Raw genomic sequence first — 18,675 nt, 5'->3', positions numbered from 1 at the left:
AAGACGAAATCCGCTGCTGAGAAAAACAAAAATGTCTCGTCTCAGATTTGCCAGAAAACATCTTGATGATTCCCAAGACTTTGGGAAAATACTCTGTGGACAGACGAGTCAAAAGTGGAACATTTTGGAAGGTGTGTCCCCCATTACATCTGGTGTAAAAGTAACACCGCATTTCAGAAAAAGAACATCATTCAAACAGTAAAATATGGTGATGGTCGTGTGATGGTCTGGGCCTGTTTTGCTGCTTCAGGACCTGGAAGACTTGCTGTGATAAATGGAACCATGAATTCAGCTATCTACTAAAAATTCCCGAAGGATGAAGTGCGGCCAACCGTCCGTGACCTCAAGCTGAAGAGAACTTGGGTTCTGCAGCAGGACAATGATCCAAAACACACCAGTAAGTCCACCTCTGAATAGCTGAAGAAAAACAAAATGAAGACTTTGGAGTGGCTCAGAGACCTGAATCCTAATGAGATGCTGTGACCTGAACTTAAAAAGGTGATTCATGCACAAAAACCCTCCATTGTGGCTGAATTGCAACAATTCGGCAAAGATGAGTGTACAAAATCCCCCCACAGCCTCAGCTATCACAAATGCTTGATTGCAGTTCTTGTTGCTAAGGCTGGATCACAGTTATTAGGTTTAGGGGGCAAACACTTTTTCACACAGGGCCATGTAGATTTGGATTTAGTTTTTCCCTTAATAATAAAAATCTTCATTTAAAAACCGCATGTTGTGTTTACTTGTGTTATCTTTGACTATTATTTAAATTTGTTTAATAATCTGAAACATTAGAGCGTGACAAACATGCAAAAAAATACAAAAACAGGAAAGGGGCCAACACTTTTTCACACCTCACACACACACACACACACACACACACACACACACACACACAAACCACATATTTTAAATATTTACATCTCCAAAATGTAGGTGCAAAGTTAATGCTTGTATTTTTTTCATGTAAACAGTATTTAGATCAGTTAACCTCAAGAGCAGGAAATGAAACGTTTGTCCCTACACCACATGTTCACTTTCATTTTTATTATTTTTACACACTTTTCCCTTTGTAAGTGTACAATAACTGACTGTTTAACACAACCGTCTGTAATCAGATCAACTGAAATTTGTTCTGAAATGAATCTTTATAACCATGGGGACAATTTTAATCATAATGCCTCACTACATGGCCTTGAAAATGTTCAATGAGCATAAAAAGTGTGCTGCGAGTACAAGTGTGTAGGTGTTTTGACACACAGACACCACATGAAGACAATGTTTGTTGGCTGTGATGAATTTTCCACACAGAATTACACAGAAATAAATAATCACAGAGTTTGAATATGATTTGATGGATATTTGTTTGTCCATCACAGGACATGAGAACACTGACCACAGATATGTAATAACCTTTAATTAGGAAAAATAAAACTAATGAATAAAATAAACTAATTAAATTAGAAATATAATCTAGGTGCCATACAACACTTCAGAATAAACGCAGTCTTCAGGTTTGTCTCGGTTTCTGCTCACTCTTTTAGTGTTCTTCTTACTGAAATGTAAAGAAGTGTAATTCAGCTCCTCTGCATCGGCATCCTGTGGGAACGAACATCAAATGAAGTGAAATCGAGTAGTGAGTTTAATAATAATAATATCATGTAGGAAAAAATAAAAATGATTTACTTTATTGGGTGTTTTTTCTGCCCTAGAACCTTGTTGCGGTCTCGAAGCTGAGAGAAATAATATATTAACATGTAGCTTTTAGTCTTCGGTCATATTAGTAGTCATTATATTGGGTTGAAAGACAGAAAATGTTTAATCATAAATCAAAATTATAAATATTTTAAAATAATGAAGACTCCAATCAGCCTACAAAGTGTGTCTTTGGACTGATGGAGGAAACCGGAGAACCTGAAGGAAACTCTAAAAACACAAGACTCTAAAAACCCTGGAAGTGAAGGACAAACACACTAAACACTAAGCTAACCAGCACATAGGATGGAGGCAGGAATCAAACCCCAATCACCAGAAGTACAACACAAGCACACTGACCACTAATCCCACCCTAAGCCGACCTCCTGCCCCCAGAAAAATGAATATAATTTGCAGAACTGTTTGCGTTTCAGTATGATCCAGACTCACCTCTGGTTCTGACACGGTTTCTCATTTTACAGATGATAAAAGTTTGAGTGAAGATCACAACCACACACACGACCACCACTACAGTGAGGTAGAACACTTCAGGTCCTAAAGCTGTTATATAAGATGGATATGTAGAGAAAAAGTGATGTAACAGATATTCATGTGGACAGATCAAATAACATATAAACACATAAAATATCATTACATTCTGTATGTTATTGTTTTAACTGAAACTCAAATAAATATTCACACATTTCTTTTACCCAAACCATTTTCCGGAAAGTTCTCCATCTGTACTGATGTCCCGTTCCCGAAGATGATCTTCCCACACAGGAGCACAGCGCAGTAGTAAGTTCCAGTATCATTGAGGCTGAGGATGTTCTTGGAGAAGTTGTACACACAGGTGTGTGTAGAAGAGTCGATCTCACACTGACGGCTGCTGTTGTGATGAGTGTAAATGATTTGAGGATGGGATTGTGGTGGAGCAGCTCTGAACCAGAGCACTTGGAGTTCTGCTGCTCTGCTCTCAGAGAGAACCGAGCACTGCAGAGTCACTGAGGCTCCTGCAGGAACTGAGTCCGACACGCCGCGCTGCCACACAGAGACACTCGCATCTTCAGTACCTGGTCAGTGTGATTTAGAGTTAGGTCTTGACTCAAGTTATAATCTTATAAACTAGTCAGTTCGGAACGAGACCAAAAATTTCCAGCTTTTTCCTGATTTTAGTACAAGCTGTAAATAATATATTTTTTTAATTACTTGATTTAATTATTATATAATTGTAGTTGTATCAATTTATTTATCTATCAATGAATATATTTTATAATATTATGAATTTTAGTATTTTTGATAGTTTCCACATTTTTATATCTTACTTCACACTGTACTGCAATTTGAGTTTAATATAAAAAAGTAAAACATAAACAATAAAAGTATTATTAAGGTATTATTCTTATTCTTATTTTTATTTTTATTCTCATCCTCTTCTACACAAGATTCTGAAAATGCGCGAATAAACAAATAAATAAATACATATATATATGTGTGTGTTTGTGTGTGTGTGTGTATATATATATATATTATATATATATATATATTTTCCAACATTTTATATCTTATTTATTATCATTATTTATACATTTCTAGATGAAACATGATGGAAAAAATGCATATTTTCTCCAACCTACACTCCTAGCTATATAATTTAAAAGCATTAGTTTTTGAAACAATTTACAAAATAGCTATTTGTTTCAAAGAACTTTAGGATTATACAAAGCGGAAACTTGTAGCAATAAATTTTTTGATTTGTTTTTCAAAGCAAAATTTCCATAAGAATTTCCATATACAGTACCGCATATTTATTGCTTTCCTACATACAGTTTTGATCAAATGAATTACCTGTTACAGCCAAGAAAGTTCCATTGGACAAGGCAACTTCATTCATGTTACACTTTCCGCAGTAGTAAAGTCCTCCGTCTTCTTTTTTTATTTGTTGAATTGTCAAAGAAATGCGGTTATCGTTCTCCTCTATTTTAAAGCCCGATGTCATGAACTCACGAGAAATGTTTATATCCTTATACGCTAATCTTTCTCCAATTTTTTGAGGCATTTCTCCAAGTATGAGTTTGTACCAGACGACACTTTCAGCCTTACGATTGTCTCCAAACGGGCAGTTAAGGGTAACACGTTCTCCAGACTTCACAGAAAGAACCGATGTTCTGGAAATTTCCACAGTTTTGGCTGAATCTAGAAAATGATCTAAATTAGACATAATGCAACAGGAGGAATAAAAACAGCCAGTTAGTAGGATTAATAGTCAGTGTTTATATAGAGTGTCCTTAGAACTTACATATTGTGTTGAGAAATAAAACAATTGTCCAGATTAAAGTCATCCTCAGACCCTGAATGTTAGTCTGGTTGAGCTGTTAGAAAGAAAACCGATGATGGAAGCAACAACTATTTTGTACTGGAGACTTTCACTCTGATTGGCTGACCTACAAGATCTTACAGGTCATGTGCTATTTTTTATATTTCCTTTCTATCTACTTGTGTCTATTTTTGAAACACAGGTTGCTCACCAGATGTCTGTAGTGGAAAAACACTGCTTGATCCCCCCACACACACACACAAAAAACACAAAATATTTTCAGGTACTTAAGATTTGACTTAAAATGACAAGTTAAGTACAAGGTAAAGGACCATATTTACCTTAAACTTTTGTGTGTGTTATTTAATTCAAGTAAAATGACATATTGGACTAAATAGAAATAATAATGGAGAAAATGTAAATAAAAATAAATCAGGGAAACAGATTCATTTTAAATTGTTACTGAACACCTGACCATCACATCTCAAGCTGTCCTTGAACATCCCATAACAAATTTTGGTCATTATTATGCATTAATGAACTAATTGTGAATGAATGAATGAATGAATGAATGAATGAATGAATGAATTATTCATTAATTATTAATTCCTCCATGAGAACATTACTGAGATCAGACTACAGTATGATATTGAGATGTTGAGGAGACTCCAGTTCCAGTTCATCCCAAAGGTGTTCAGTATAGGGTTGAGTCTGAGCGAGAGTCGGGGCTCTGTACAGGACATTCGAGTTCTTCTACTCTAACCTTAACCTCCACACCATGTCTTTATGGAGCTCTGTGCTTTGTGCACAGGGACATTGTCATGCTGGAGCAGTGTTTGAGTTACTTAGTTCCAAAGAGGTGATATTGTAAGGTTATTTCTGAAAAAAATCACGTGTGATGGTCAGGGGTGCACATACATTTGGCCATAAAGTGTATATTAGAAATAAAGATCAGGCATTCATTCATTCATTGATAGAGAAATGACATTTTAATAATTTTTAATTGATTTTACATTTTCTTTGCATTTTTACTTATTTTTTGTCAATACTTTCACTCTTCTCCTATAGAGGGCGCTCTGGAGATAGCTGACAAAACCATGAAAATAAAATAAAAACAACAACAACTAAAAAAAAAAAAGAGCTGAGAAGCTGAGAACCCTTCTTGTGGTTTAGTGTTTTTGCATTCTTGCATTTTGTTGCTGGTCTTCCAGTGGAAAGTAGGTTACTTCAGACTTTTTTTTTCTTATGGTTAAACCACAAACTCATCCCACTTACACATGTACAGAAGACACGGGTACATGCAGAATTTACTCTTATAGATATATTACTGTTGAGAACAAACAATCTGCAACTCAAACAGAAGAGCATTGGCAAGAACGACGTCTGAGATATAAGGCTTTGCGTCTGAGATCCTCCTTGACACTGGTGAGACTTTTCTTCATCTTCAGACAAAGTTTTGACGCTAAATTGTCTCACTCTGAGGTGATTCTTAGAGAAAACTTTTTTCAGGTTGTCGTTTTATGACAGGAAAGTGTTGAGAAAGTGGAAAGGATATTTTTATCACAGGTACTAAACAAGTCCTCCAAGAGAGATCTGTGAGATGGTATTGCGAGGATGATGATAATGATGATGATGACGAGGTCTATAATGATGGAGAATGCTGGTTTCTCCTGTACAGTAGGTGTACAGTTTGAGATTTGATGTGTTTGAAGTCCATAACATACAGTATGTTTTCAGAGAGCCTCCGTCAATGCGGATGGGGCGGAGTTACCCAAGAATAGACCACGCCCACCAGGACGGAAATGATTCATTAATGGACGGAGATGATTAGCACAAGAGTCTGCAGTCTATATTTAATATATATTTTAACACAAAAAAACTCAGATGATTCACTACAGTGTGCTTATGTACAAATACGTTAAAACAGATCAAACAATTTCAGACACAATAATATTAAAGATTATTTTATGTGAGAAATGCTGGAATGTTTCACTTCAGAGTAAACACTGTCTTGAGATGGACCTCGGTTTCCTCTCACTCTTTTAATCTTTCTTTCATTAAAATGTAAGGCAGCATAATTCAGCTCATCAACCTGTGGAAATAAACATAAAATTAATATAATTTATTAAGACAAATTGCTGAAAGTATTGAATTTAAATCTTATACTTCATCTTAAACTTATAAAGTGTAACGTTATGAGAATAAAAATTCCCTGTAGACATGAACAAGTACCTGAGTGTTCGTCTCGTCAGTGTTTATCACGGCATCGTGCTGAATTCTCTCTGTGAACAAAAGAGTGAATGTAATGAAGATTCTCTTCTATAACGAGTCTGATTCATTCTGCACAAAGATCTGACACTGCTAACGTTTTCCTGATTCTATTTGAACACGATGGTCCCGAATCTAATAATAATATGAACTGAATCTGAAGGTTAAATAAGTGCTGAGGTCATTTTTATATGCTGTATGTATTAAAAATAAATGTATGCTGTTATATTAAACACTCACCTCTGTGTCGTGGACCGTTTTTTCTTTTACAGAGTAAAACAGTTTGAACAGAAATCAGAATCCCGCACATTACCAGCGCTGTTCCCAGACAGATCACTACAGGATTATAAGATGCTGCTTTAAGACACAAAAAAAACATCAAATTATTGTCTGCATATGAACATGGAATATGATCAGCAAGAAAAAAAGCATAGCGTGTCACATCACATAACAATGACATATATTAACGTTTTTCTTGGTGTCTGTATCTATAAACCCCAAATAATACACACAAATTGTTCACCAACCAACGTTCTGCATCTGTACTGGTGTCCCGTTCCCGAAGATGATCTTCCCACACAGGAGCACAGCGCAGTAGTAAGTTCCAGTATCATTGAGGCTGACGATGTTCTTGGAGAAGTTGTATACACAGGTGTGTGTAGAAGAGTCGCTCTCACACTGATGCCTGCTGTTGTGATGAGTGTAAATGATTTGAGGATGGGATTGTGGTGGAGCAGCTCTGAACCAGAGCACTTGGAGTTCTGCTGCTCTGCTCTCAGAGAGAACCGAGCACTGCAGAGTCACTGAGGCTCCTGCAGGAACCGAGTCAGACACGCCGCGCTGCCACACAGAGACACTCACATCTTCATTACCTGTTCAGTGTGATTTAGACAATATGAGACACAGACTTGACTATTTTAAACACTGTGAAATAGTGAAATAACAACATTTAATTATCTTAACATTTACTTTCTCATGGGATTTTTCATGATCGGTGTAATAATAAACGGTTCATAAAATATAAAAACGACGACATCTTCCTTAAGAACAAATTTGTATATAAACTGGCATGATAGTTTAAAACTGTCAAATGTCATTACAAAACAATAATTATATAATAAAATTAAATATTTTAGTTTTTATATTTCCAACACAGTTTGTGCTCCAACTCAGACAACATTAGTTCAAAACTAATCATACACAGGCTTATAACGTTACAAACAATTACAAACATTTTTCACAATTATTTTTCAAATTCAAAAATAAAGGGTCTCATTTTAATTCTAATTTTAAATATAACCAATTAGAACTGCTTACCTTTCACTGATAAATATGTTCCGTTAGCAAATACAATGTAAAACGTAATCAGTCCACAGTAATACACCGCTTCGTCCGACGGTTTCACGTCCGTTATTTTCAAATGAAAGCTCTGGCTTCCTTTCTCGATTCTGAACCTCGGAGAGACGAAGTCGTCTTGGTAAATGGGATCCTGTACTTTCTGTACCACAGCCACTAAGGAAGGTTTGTGTCCTCCTTCTTGTTTGTACCAAACGATTGGCTCAGAATTTTGTACGTCATGTAGAAAGCAGTGTAGAGTCACGTTATCACCAGGAGCAGCACTGATCACCGGGTTCGGCTGATAGGCCACTTTCTTTTGTGTCTGTGAATCTAATATGAAGAGCCAGCAACAAAAAATGACTCATGCATACATTCTATAACATTTTAAAACTTTTAATTAAAATGGAGTCCACCATAACTGGTTAGACGTTTAGCATCTAGAGCAATTTGGTTTAGATTAGAAAACTGCATAAGTGCGTTAAAAATATTTTAAAATCCAGTCAAGAAACAATCAATCAATCAAAATGAATGAATGAATAAACAAACAAACAAACAAACAAATAAATAAATAAATAAATAAATGAAAATGAATGAATGAATGAATGAACGAACGAACGAACGAACGAACGAACGAACGATCAAACAAACAAACAAACAAACAAATAAATAAATAAAACAAATGAATAAATTAATTAATTAAAATAAATGAATGAATGAATGAATAAATATGCTGTACAGATAAGACCATATATAAACAAATCAGATCCAAAATCATTTTATTTGCCTTCTACTCTAAAAGATCAATTGAATCATAAATTAAGCATTTATAAAACAACCTAAAATGAGACTCACCTAAAGCTAAAAGGACCTAAATGTAAGCTAGACATGTCTGTCATTGCAATTTAGTTCTCAGTCGTCTTAAAAGTCCGTCAGGAAACAAACGTGGCACAAATATGCAATACGTGTGAGCAAATCCTCAATTATCACAATATAGCAGCTGAGATAAACATGTAGGTTGAAATTTAAATGAAAAAAAAAAGATGTAGCTTAAGTCGTTTTATTCCTATTGGTTCCAGACTTCTGGGGAATCCTGTAGTTTTAAGTCGGTTCAATTTGAAATAAAAGCTTATAAATCTTCATCTGCACTTACCGACTATATCATACAGCAGCATTTGAATCCACATTAGCATTAACATCTTGAGTATGTGTACCGTACTGCATGTCCTCTTGATGACTGAGCACATCTCAATTCAAGACAAAGGTTTATAAAGTCAGGTTCTGACATCACAAACTTCCTGTGAGTTTCTCCACCCCAAGCCTCTGTAATGGAAATAACACCAGAAAGGAATCCTTCTAAAAAAATCTACATTTTCTCTCTTAGGTCAAGCTGTTTTTGCAATAGGTGCTGATTAATATGCGGCATATTAACGTTAGATCATCCGTACTACGATTAATAACAAAATCGAACACACACACACACACACACACACACACACACACACACACACACACACACACACACACACACACACACACACACACACACACACAAAGAACTCAATGACAACAAGTTAAATTATTCTAGTTACTAAATTTATACATTTTATATAGCTACTGTAATCAAAATGACCTTGAGTGACCTTGATGCTGTCAAATTTAAAACACAATAATAGAATTTTTACACTGGTTTAAAAACATACATTTTTGTATAATTAAGGAGAAAATAAACAGGTTTAAGACCTCAGTATGTAGCATAAGGTGGATAATTAAAGAATAAAAAAAAAGCATAAAAGGTATAAAAATAGAGTGATGGGAAATCTGTATTCTGACTGTTATTTTTATTAATGAATTTCTTTAAATTATATTATAGACCAGTTTATATGCATAATGTTGCATTTATTAATAGAGAGCCATTGTTGATCGTTAGCTCTGTACATGGAAGTGTGGAAGTGGTACTGTAGCTCAGTGGTTAAGGTGTTGTAAGTTCCCCAAAGTTATGAGGGTTCCACTGATAAACGAGCAGTTTCATAATAGGTGAGTTATTCTGGCTGTAGGTTGAAACCTCTAGTGACTCATCAGATTCAGTTTCGTAACATGTTCATTGTAGCATATACAGTAGATCGCTCCTAGTACCGTCTACCGAGAAGCAGCTGCACATCATGACATTACCTTCATGGTGAATGTGATGTTCTTGTGATCACACACAAAACCATTTATTCCTCAAACAAGCAGAAATATTTCCAGAGCATTAAAGAACATCTCCGACTGTCACACCACCAGAGGTGGGGATCGAGCACTGGTCTCCAGCGGGAGGGCTTGAGGGTTACCTCATAAAGGGTTAGCTCATAAAGCTCCAGACCGAAAGGCAGGATAAAACAGGCAAGCTATTTATTAAAAAAAGATAAACCAGGTAAACACTAAGAATATATAAGGTATGTTACCAAGGGATTATAAGGAACAGGTGAGGACAAAAAAACAGACAGGAGAGGGGAACAGTGGACTGGGTTAGGCAGAACACACATGGAGAAACAAACCATAAGGGCAATTTGCCCTGCCAGATCGCCCTCTTGTGGTCAGGTTGGGAAATGTCCAAGCTGTCCGAGTCAACCACTTCAAATGCTTAAGCTTGTTAAAGTCGGATTCAGTCTGATCCACTGTTAATGTGTTTATTGTTCATTTCTTGAAAAAATCAGGGATTCCAACGATGTCTTTCCTCTGTAACGTTATCAGTATAGTCGTAGTGTAGATTCGTTAAAATGACTAAAATAATAAGCTTCTGTTTTCTTTTCTTTTTTTTTTTTTTACTCATTTTAGTTATAATTCTTGGTGTGAAATGGACTGAGATGACTTTGCTACAAATCGCTTTATTTTTTATTTTTTTATTTTGAAATTAATTCTAAATATCACGTCACTACTTGTACGACTTACTTTCCTACTGACCTTTTTTTTGTTGTTGAATTTTTTTTTTAACTACAGATGAGACCAAAATTAAAACAGAAGCCTCAATCGGCTCAGTTTATTTTATACCCAATACATTTTCTTCAAACTAATACATAAAAGCTTAGAAACAAAACTAGAACAAGCGAGAGCTCTTTCTAGCTTCCCATTCAGATGTATATCATATCATGATGTTCTTGAATGCGAGTCTTTGAACAATTTTAATTTATTGCACTTTATTTCTGATCAAACTTTAAAAAAATCAACATACACTTAATAAACAAAATAAATGATTGACGAAGAATATTCTACGTATCGCTGAGAGACCTGACATCAGAGTACAAAGGTTCTTGAGTGTGTTTTCTCGTTCTTGTTCCTCCTTTGGTTTTAATTTTATTAAAATGTAAGGCAGCATAATTCAGCTCAAATTCATGGTCCTGTAGAAACAAATAGAAAATTAGAAATAAATCAAAAGAATAAATTGAAAAACAAAGGAAATTATCGTTATGATATTGAGTCAGTACCTGAGAGTTTGTTTGATTTGATCTTTTCACAGTGGTTTCTCCTTTTGGTGAAAAATAAATAGCGTTTATTTACATATTGCAATAATTCAAATTCTTAAAAACGCACTTTAGTGATTCAAAACACATTATGTTTTAAAAAGATATTACAATGCTATAGAACACTTACTTGTGTGCTGTTTGTGGTTTTTCTGGTTACAGATTAAAAGAGCTTGTACAGAGATCACAAGCGCACACACTCCTATAGCTACAGTGAGGAAGATCACTACAGCATCCACTGATTCTTCTGTAGCACATAATAATAATGAAATGATAAATTTACCTACATGTCATCATGGCAATTTATACAATCAGCAATCTTAGCAAATTTAAGGAATGTCTCACTCAATTGTATTCGTGTCCCGTTCCCGAAGATGATCTTCCCACACAGGAGCACAGCGCAGTAGTAAGTTCCAGTATCATTGAGGCTGAGGATGTTCTTGGAGAAGTTGTACACACAGGTGTGTGTAGAAGAGTCGATCTCACACTGATGGCTGCTGTTGTGATGAGTGTAAATGATTTGAGGATGGGATTGTGGTGGAGCAGCTCTGAACCAGAGCACTTGGAGTTCTGCTGCTTTGCTCTCAGAGAGAACCGAGCACTGCAGAGTCACTGAGGCTCCTGCAGGAACCGAGTCCGACACGCCGCGCTGCCACACACTCACTTTTACATCTCTGTCATCTGATCAGTGTGATATAGACAGAATGAGATCTTAGTCAGGACATTTATAGATCTAATCGTAGTTAGCTCTTAATAATATACACATTATACAGTTTATAAGGTGTCTATCAAAAATGTAAAATTTTTCCATCTATCTATCTATCTATCTATCTATCTATCTATCTATCTATCTATCTATCTATCTATCTATCTATCTATCTATCTGTCTGTCTGTCTGTCTGTCTGTCTGTCTGTCTGTCTGTCTGTCTGTCTATCTATCTATCTATCTAGATCCTTTTATCTAATTTTATCCAAAGTGACTTACAAATGAAGATTTGATTCCTTTTTAAATTCCATTTAAATAATTGGAATTATTCAAATATCACCTTATTTAGCATAGTTTTTAAAATATATTTCATATAGTAATTGATGTAGTATTATTATTATTGTTATTATTTAGTTTGAGTGTGCGTGAATAGGGATATAAAAAAAATTATATTGTCTACTATGTCACAAAGTAAGAGACTTCAAACGTCAGGATTAAAAATAGCGGAAAAATATGTAATATATCATATAAATTTATAAATATATACAATATAAATGATTTTATTTTCAGATAATATATATATAATGCCGAGGAAATTCAGACCAGATTTATTTAAGATTAAAAAGTTACAGTAAAAATACAATTAAACATCAAACGTAGTGCAATTGGAGACTCATTTAAATTCTTACCTTTCACTGATAAAAATGTTCCTTTCCCAAACTGTATTGTAAATATCTTTATTCCGCAGTAATACACGGCTTCATCTGACGGTTCCACGTTATTAATTTTCAAATTGCAGCTTTCTTTTATATTCTCAACAGTAAACCTCAGGGATTTGAACTCATCTTCAAAAATAGGATTTGATGAGAGTTTTTGAACTGTGACCATTACACAAGGCTCGTGTCCAGCTGCTTGTTTGTACCACATAATAGGATCGGTGCTTTTGTTGTCCATTCGAATGCACTGTAGAGTCACGTTTTCCCCAGAAACAGCAGTGATCACAGAGTCTGGCTGATGGAGGACGTTCTTTTGTGCAGAACCTAACGTGAGGAGCCACAGAACAATAAAAAGTCATGTATAAATTTCACAAAGCATTTAAAACTTTCATTAAAATGCTGTAATGCTTCACTGACTTCACATTTAGTCTCTAGAACCATTTCAGTTAGTGAACTTTACATTATAATGTTATAATTCTTAAGAAAAACCTGTTTATTTTTGATCTAAAAGCAGAATCTCTCACCAGTCTGTCTAAAAAGCACCACTGTAATCCACATCAGCATCATCATCTTCAACCCCAGGCTTGTGCATGAGCATGTCCTTTCAACACACTGAGCCTGAGGGGCGTCACTGAGAGTTTAAGACATCATGAAGCTCAGCCCCCTGACCTCAAAGCTCTCTATGTTTAGTTCATGACCCAAGACACTTTAAAGCTTTTGCACAAAATAGAAAGTATTGATAAAAAAAACCAAAACCACTAAATACCACTACAGTACATATAAACAAAACCACTACATCCTGTCATGGGTCTGGTAAAATATTCAGTCTATATAAAGTTCTGAAAACTACAGGTAATAAATATGCTTCCTTTTATATATACACACGTATATATGTGCTGCTTGATGTGGGAAATCCTCTTGAAATGATACCATCATGTGGATTTGTTGAACTTCTCATTCCAGATTTATTTCCATTTCCAGTTATAATGATCTCCTGCGTTCTCTTATGGAAAGGCTTTATACTAGATGTTGGAGCAGGACTGTGGGGATTTGTGTACAAGAGCAACAGCGAGATCAGGCTGTGATATCGGGATGTTGAGGAGACTAGAGTTGTAGTTCATCCCGACTCAACACTCAACTTCTTCCTCTCTGACCATAACCTCCACACCAGAGCAACCATAAGATGTACCAGCTCCAGTTGTGTTCCACTTCATTAAGGTTTCGGACCTTCACTGAGAAGAGGCCACTCATGTAAAGATCCAGAGGCATCTAGAGATGTTCCAGCTCCAGTTGGAATCCGCTTCATGAAATATTCGGACATTTAAAGAGATGATTCCAACTTCTTGTGGGCATCAATTTTCTTCGAGGACAACAACCTCCTAATCAGTACACGATTATCTGACTGTAGAAATGACATTATTCATAATAACACTGTCTGGTGTTTATAACAGATTATAATCACACCCTCCAGTGTCACCCAAATGAGGATGAGGTTCACTTTTGAGTCTGGTTCCTCTCAAGGTTTCTTCCTCTTCTGTCTAAGGGAGTTTTTCCTCACCACAGTCACCTCAATCACCTCAGACTTGTTCATTAGGGATAAATACAAACACATTTAAATAGAAGTCTGATATTAATCTTTAACTGTCTTATACTCTATATTTCTTATGTTCTGTAAAGCAACTTTGAGACAATGTCCATTGTTAAAAGTGCTATACAAATAAATTAAAATTGAATTGAATTGAATTGAATCTAATGCGTTGCACAGGGACATTGTCATGCTGGAACATTATGTGAGTAATAGTAATTCTACTGTGGACATTTGACTGTGAAAACATTTGATTCAGTTCTATTCAAACTTTGTGACAAGAAGCATCTTTGGGTGTGATGATCAGGGGTGCACATATTTTTGCATGTATGATGTATAATAAAAGAGAAACAGACGGTCAGATCCAACAACATCCAATGGGTTTTCCCAGACCATCCTCACAGATATGAAACTTTCTGTTTTCTCATTGTTCTTCCTGTTTTCTTTCCTGTCTATGGTCTTATTTCGTGGAAGGTATTATTAGTTTATAGTGTTTTTGCTCTTGTGGTAGTGTTCTCGCAACATTCTGTCTCTCTGTCTCTCTGTCTCACTGTCTCTCTGTCTCTCTCTCTCTCTCTCTCTCTCTCTCTCTCTCTCTCTCTTTATGTATCATTCGATAAAACCAATAAAATATCAATACACTCATATTATTTTAGTATTAATCTATAAATCCATTAAACACCTCATCATTCCCACTCGAGGTTCTTACCTAAACGCGTTCACTCGGACGAAATATTTGACAGGAAGTTGTGTCATCCAAACTTAGAAAAGACTTTAATACTTGCTTCTTTATTTTTCAGTGGTATGATGATGCTGACTTGTCACAAAAGTAAAACCTTCATACATAAATCATCGATGCTACTTCTTTTACTAGTACCAAATATTGTTGTTTTTGTGTGTGACCCAAAATTCATTCATTCATTCATTCAATCATTTTCTACCGCTTATCTGAACTTCTCGGGTCACGGGGAGCCTGTGCCTATCTCAGGTGGCTTTGACTTCAAGGCAGGATACACCCTGGAAGGAGTGCCAACCCATCACAGGGCACACACACACTCTCATTCACTCACACACTATGGACAATTTTCCAGAGATGCCAATCAACCTACCATGCATGTCTTTGGACCGGGGGAGGAAACCGGAGAACCCGGAGGAAACCCCCGAGGCCCGGGGAGAGCATGCAAACTCCACAAACACAAGGCGGAGGCGGGAATCGAACCCCCAAACCTGGAGGTGTGATGCAAACGTGCTAACCACTAAGCCACCATGTCCCCTCCCAACCCCAAATGTCCTACTTTTAAATGCTTAAAGTATGAAATCATTCACTAAAAGCAACAATTAACTAATTGTGCTGGCAAACACGAAATAAACACTTCACAACATGCTGTTATTGGAAACTCCTTTCTTACTTCTTCTTCCATCTAAGGGAGTTTTTCCTCACCACAGTCACCTCAGACTTGTTCATTAGGGATAAATACACACATTTATATATAAGTGTAATATTAATCTTGAACTTTTTGTCTCTTATTAATCTGTGTATAATTTAAAACGTTTTGTAACTTATTTCTTATTGGTCTGTGAAGCTGCTTTGAGGCAATGTCTATTGCTATACAAATAAACATTTAATTGAATTGAATTATTCATTTCCACACAGAAATGTTTGTATCTTCAGAGTAAATGTTGATATCAAACCCATTTCTGCTCTCTGAGAAGCTCCGAGCGTTTGTTCATCTAAAAAGCAGCTCAGATTTCACTTCAACACTAAAATTCAGTGTAAAATTATCAACAGAGGGAAAACACACGTCTAAAACATGCCGAAAGAACGACAGAGTCCTGATTCACTTTAGATCGGACTCACAGACACGACATCAGACGTTATTTTATACTGAATGAAAACATCTCGATTTCCATTTTTGAGGGACAGAATGGACTGGAAAATAAATAAATAAATAAATAAATAAATAAATAAATAAACAAATAAATAAAGGATTTGATCAGAACACAGGGTCAGAAATGTTACAGCACAGCTGGGTTAAGGGCCTTGCTCAAGGGCCCAACAGGGGCAGCTTGGCAATACTGGTGCTTAAACCCTGATCCTCTAATCAACAACCCAGAGCCTTAACTACTTGAACCAGCACTTCATTATACTGTGTATAATTATTAACTAAAATATCTCTACAGTATAACAGAACTAACAACACTGAATCATGTTTAACATTTTATTTAACTTATTTATGATGTCGCACGTCAGAATAGATAATATCTCTCGGTTGTTGTTTCTTGACTCTTCCTCTTTTGACTCTCCTCTCGCTGAAATGTAAAACGCTGTAATTCACCTCCACGGTGTCACAGTCCTGTAGGAACGGATAGGAAATGATCACGATATTTAACGTTAGAATTTTTGTGTCAATTTTTTATAATGTATTCATATTCGCTATGCGCTTAATGTTGACCTGATTGAGCGTCTTGTCTGTCACAGAGCCGTGATTTAGTCTCGCTACCGAGAAACAAAAGCATTTTTGTTAATTCACAGATTCATAGTTGTTCCACAGTTTTTAATGTAAAAATATATACATGAAAAAAGGATAAATTGTGTAGCATTAATAAATGAGTGATGTAATTGGTGGGGAATTTCTGTGGCACAAGATTAATTAAAATACTACTTATAATAATATTATCATTTTAATCTAGCCATAATATGGATTTACCTTTGTTTCTTCCTTTACATGTTATGAGAAAGATCAATGCTAAGATCACAACCACACACACTCCCAAAGCTACACCCAGAAAGATCACGACAGGATCCACAGATCTCTCTGTCGCAAAGGAAACATCACAATATTACATATTGATCCAGTGATTCCATCTATGCTAATTAAATTTATTACTCATATATACATCGCTATTTCATTCACTAGTTTATTGATAAATCCTCCTACAGTAATTCTTACCCATCTGTATTTGTGTCCCATCCCCGAAGATGATCTTCCCACACAGGAGCACAGCGCAGTAGTAAGTTCCAGTATCATTGAGGCTGAGGATGTTCTTGGAGAAGTTGTACACACAGGTGTGTGTAGAAGAGTCGCTCTCACACTGACGGCTGCTGTTGTGATGAGTGTAAATGATTTGAGGATGGGATTGTGGTGGAGCAGCTCTGAACCAGAGCACTTGGAGTTCTGCTGCTCTGCTCTCAGAGAGAACCGAGCACTGCAGAGTCACTGAGGCTCCTGCAGGAACCGAGTCCGACACGCCGCGCTGCCACACAGAGACACTCGCATCTTCAGTACCTGGTCAGTGTGATTTAGATAATATTAGCTTTTTCTTACCTTGAATTTTTTATAATTAGACTTCTTTAATAATTAAAAAATATGGAATATACAGGATAAAGAAGTATTTAAAATATTGATTTAAAAATAATGAATATTGATTTAAATAAATGCAAAACATTAAATAAAAAAGATTATCTCTGCAACCAACCACCCTGTAGTACAGATTCAAAACAAAACAAAAACAAAAAAACGAAAAACAAAACAAAATAATACAAAACAAAACAAAATGAAACAAAAAAAACAAAGCAAAACAAAACAAAACCAAACCAAACCAAACCAAACAAAACAAAACAAAACAAAACAAAACAAAACAAAACAAAACAAAACAAAACAAAACAAAACAAAACAAAACTGCTGAGAATGACATTCAGGATTTATTAGGTAAACTCAAATAGGTCTTAAAAACTGAGAACTTGTGCAACAATTAATTTCTTACCCTTTAATATTAATAAATATGACATAGCTCATCAGCAGTATCTAAAGCAGTATCTATTCTTTAAACACATATTTTTTTTTCTCACAGCAAGAAATGAAGTTTAATATGTACTTTATAATTCTTACCTTTAACGGATAAAAACGTTCCACTCACAAAGCTCGTAACAAATTTTATAAATCCACAGTAATAAATGGCTTCATCTGATGGTTCCACGTAAACAATTTTTAAACTGATCCCCGTTTGTTCTTTCTCAATGATGAATTTTTGTGGCTCGAACCCATCTTCGTAACTGGGTTTATCTTGAACTGTGACCATCACACGAGGCTTGTGTCCTACTTTTTGTTTGTACCAAAGGATGGGATTAGTGATGTCTTGCAGTTGAAGGCAGTACAGAGTCACGTTATCTCCAACATCAGCAGTGATCACTGTATTCGGCGTATCGTTGCTGTCTGTCTGAATGGAATCTGCTGTCAAAGATCAAAACATGTCACGAATAAATGCACAGAAATGTATATTAAGATCGTGACAAGCATCTCAATATACATTATGTACTTAAGCTAAACCTGATGATTAATCTGATGCATGGAAGGTATGTGTCCATAATTCAGAACATATTCAAAAAAAAAATTATGATTAGAGAGAATGAAAAGCATCGGACGTACCAAAGAGCATCACGGTTATCCACATCAGCATCATCATCTTGGCTCTGAGGGCTGCAGCATGTCTGCTCTTGTTAAAGTGTCAGATGAACAAACTGAGCACATGTCACTTTGTGGCAAAGAGGAAAC

The 18,675-nt window shown here is 35.7% G+C and overlaps 3 protein-coding genes across 6 annotated transcripts; all 3 read right to left on the bottom strand.

Annotated features, from left to right (window-relative positions):
• Positions 1-964: 964 nt before the first annotated feature.
• Positions 965-4,112, bottom strand: LOC113646045. Of its 3 annotated transcripts, none has more exons than XM_027152052.2 (6): positions 3,995-4,112; positions 3,544-3,903; positions 2,415-2,768; positions 2,146-2,256; positions 1,687-1,733; positions 965-1,599 (listed from the first exon to the last, which is right to left on the bottom strand). In XM_027152052.2, exons 1-6 carry the CDS (start codon positions 4,035-4,037, stop codon positions 1,474-1,476), a joined length of 1,041 nt encoding a protein of 346 aa, XP_027007853.2. In that variant the 5' UTR covers positions 4,038-4,112; the 3' UTR covers positions 965-1,473. The 3 variants fall into 3 exon arrangements, with proteins under 3 accessions (XP_027007853.2, XP_027007852.2, XP_027007854.2); XM_027152051.2 differs by having other exon boundaries at positions 968-1,599; positions 2,409-2,768; XM_027152053.2 differs by having other exon boundaries at positions 968-1,599; positions 2,409-2,768; positions 3,544-3,891; positions 3,995-4,082.
• A 1,746-nt stretch (positions 4,113-5,858) lies between these two features.
• LOC113646003 lies at positions 5,859-9,066 on the bottom strand. 2 transcript variants are annotated; one of them, XM_047802126.1, is made up of 6 exons: positions 8,769-9,066; positions 7,598-7,948; positions 6,808-7,152; positions 6,521-6,634; positions 6,245-6,294; positions 5,859-6,104 (listed from the first exon to the last, which is right to left on the bottom strand). In XM_047802126.1, exons 1-6 carry the CDS (start codon positions 8,860-8,862, stop codon positions 5,973-5,975), a joined length of 1,086 nt encoding a protein of 361 aa, XP_047658082.1. In that variant the 5' UTR covers positions 8,863-9,066; the 3' UTR covers positions 5,859-5,972. The 2 variants fall into 2 exon arrangements, with proteins under 2 accessions (XP_047658082.1, XP_047658081.1); XM_047802125.1 differs by having other exon boundaries at positions 6,521-6,637; positions 8,769-9,063.
• Positions 9,067-10,774: 1,708 nt separating this feature from the next.
• On the bottom strand, positions 10,775-18,675 carry LOC113646053. Its single transcript, XM_027152061.2, has 12 exons — positions 18,550-18,675; positions 18,013-18,354; positions 17,074-17,409; positions 16,831-16,938; positions 16,576-16,619; positions 16,369-16,476; positions 13,062-13,155; positions 12,511-12,861; positions 11,461-11,796; positions 11,246-11,362; positions 11,080-11,120; positions 10,775-10,992 (listed from the first exon to the last, which is right to left on the bottom strand). Exons 1-12 carry the CDS (start codon positions 18,584-18,586, stop codon positions 10,864-10,866), a joined length of 2,043 nt encoding a protein of 680 aa, XP_027007862.2. The 5' UTR covers positions 18,587-18,675; the 3' UTR covers positions 10,775-10,863.

Source organism: Tachysurus fulvidraco, chromosome 17, assembly GCF_022655615.1.
Source record: "Tachysurus fulvidraco isolate hzauxx_2018 chromosome 17, HZAU_PFXX_2.0, whole genome shotgun sequence".
Taxonomy (NCBI): Eukaryota; Metazoa; Chordata; class Actinopteri; order Siluriformes; family Bagridae; genus Tachysurus; species Tachysurus fulvidraco.
The sequence above is the reverse complement of the archived record's forward strand: the minus strand, read 5'-3'. Positions and strand labels throughout refer to the sequence as shown.

What these genes read in the sequence shown, in the direction of transcription:
- LOC113646045 (XM_027152051.2), bottom strand. Translation starts at nt 4,037, where the DNA reads ATGACTTTAATCTGGACAATTGTTTTATTTCTCAACACAATAT. An exon ending in AAACCGTGTCAGAACCAGAG is followed by an intron (nt 1,734 to 2,145) that starts GTGAGTCTGGAT and finishes TATTTCTCTCAG; the next exon opens with CTTCGAGACCGCAACAAGGT. An exon ending in CAGAAAAAACACCCAATAAA is followed by an intron (nt 1,600 to 1,686) that starts GTAAATCATTTT and finishes TCGTTCCCACAG; the next exon opens with GATGCCGATGCAGAGGAGCT.
- LOC113646003 (XM_047802125.1), bottom strand. Translation starts at nt 8,862, where the DNA reads ATGTGCTCAGTCATCAAGAGGACATGCAGTACGGTACACATACTCAAG. An exon ending in AACATATTTATCAGTGAAAG is followed by an intron (nt 7,153 to 7,597) that starts GTAAGCAGTTCT and finishes CACACTGAACAG; the next exon opens with GTAATGAAGATGTGAGTGTC. An exon ending in AAACGGTCCACGACACAGAG is followed by an intron (nt 6,295 to 6,520) that starts GTGAGTGTTTAA and finishes TTTTGTTCACAG; the next exon opens with AGAGAATTCAGCACGATGCC.
- LOC113646053 (XM_027152061.2), bottom strand. Translation starts at nt 18,586, where the DNA reads ATGATGATGCTGATGTGGATAACCGTGATGCTCTTTG. An exon ending in AACGTTTTTATCCGTTAAAG is followed by an intron (nt 17,410 to 18,012) that starts GTAAGAATTATA and finishes CACACTGACCAG; the next exon opens with GTACTGAAGATGCGAGTGTC. An exon ending in GGTGCTTTTTAGACAGACTG is followed by an intron (nt 12,862 to 13,061) that starts GTGAGAGATTCT and finishes TCCTCACGTTAG; the next exon opens with GTTCTGCACAAAAGAACGTC.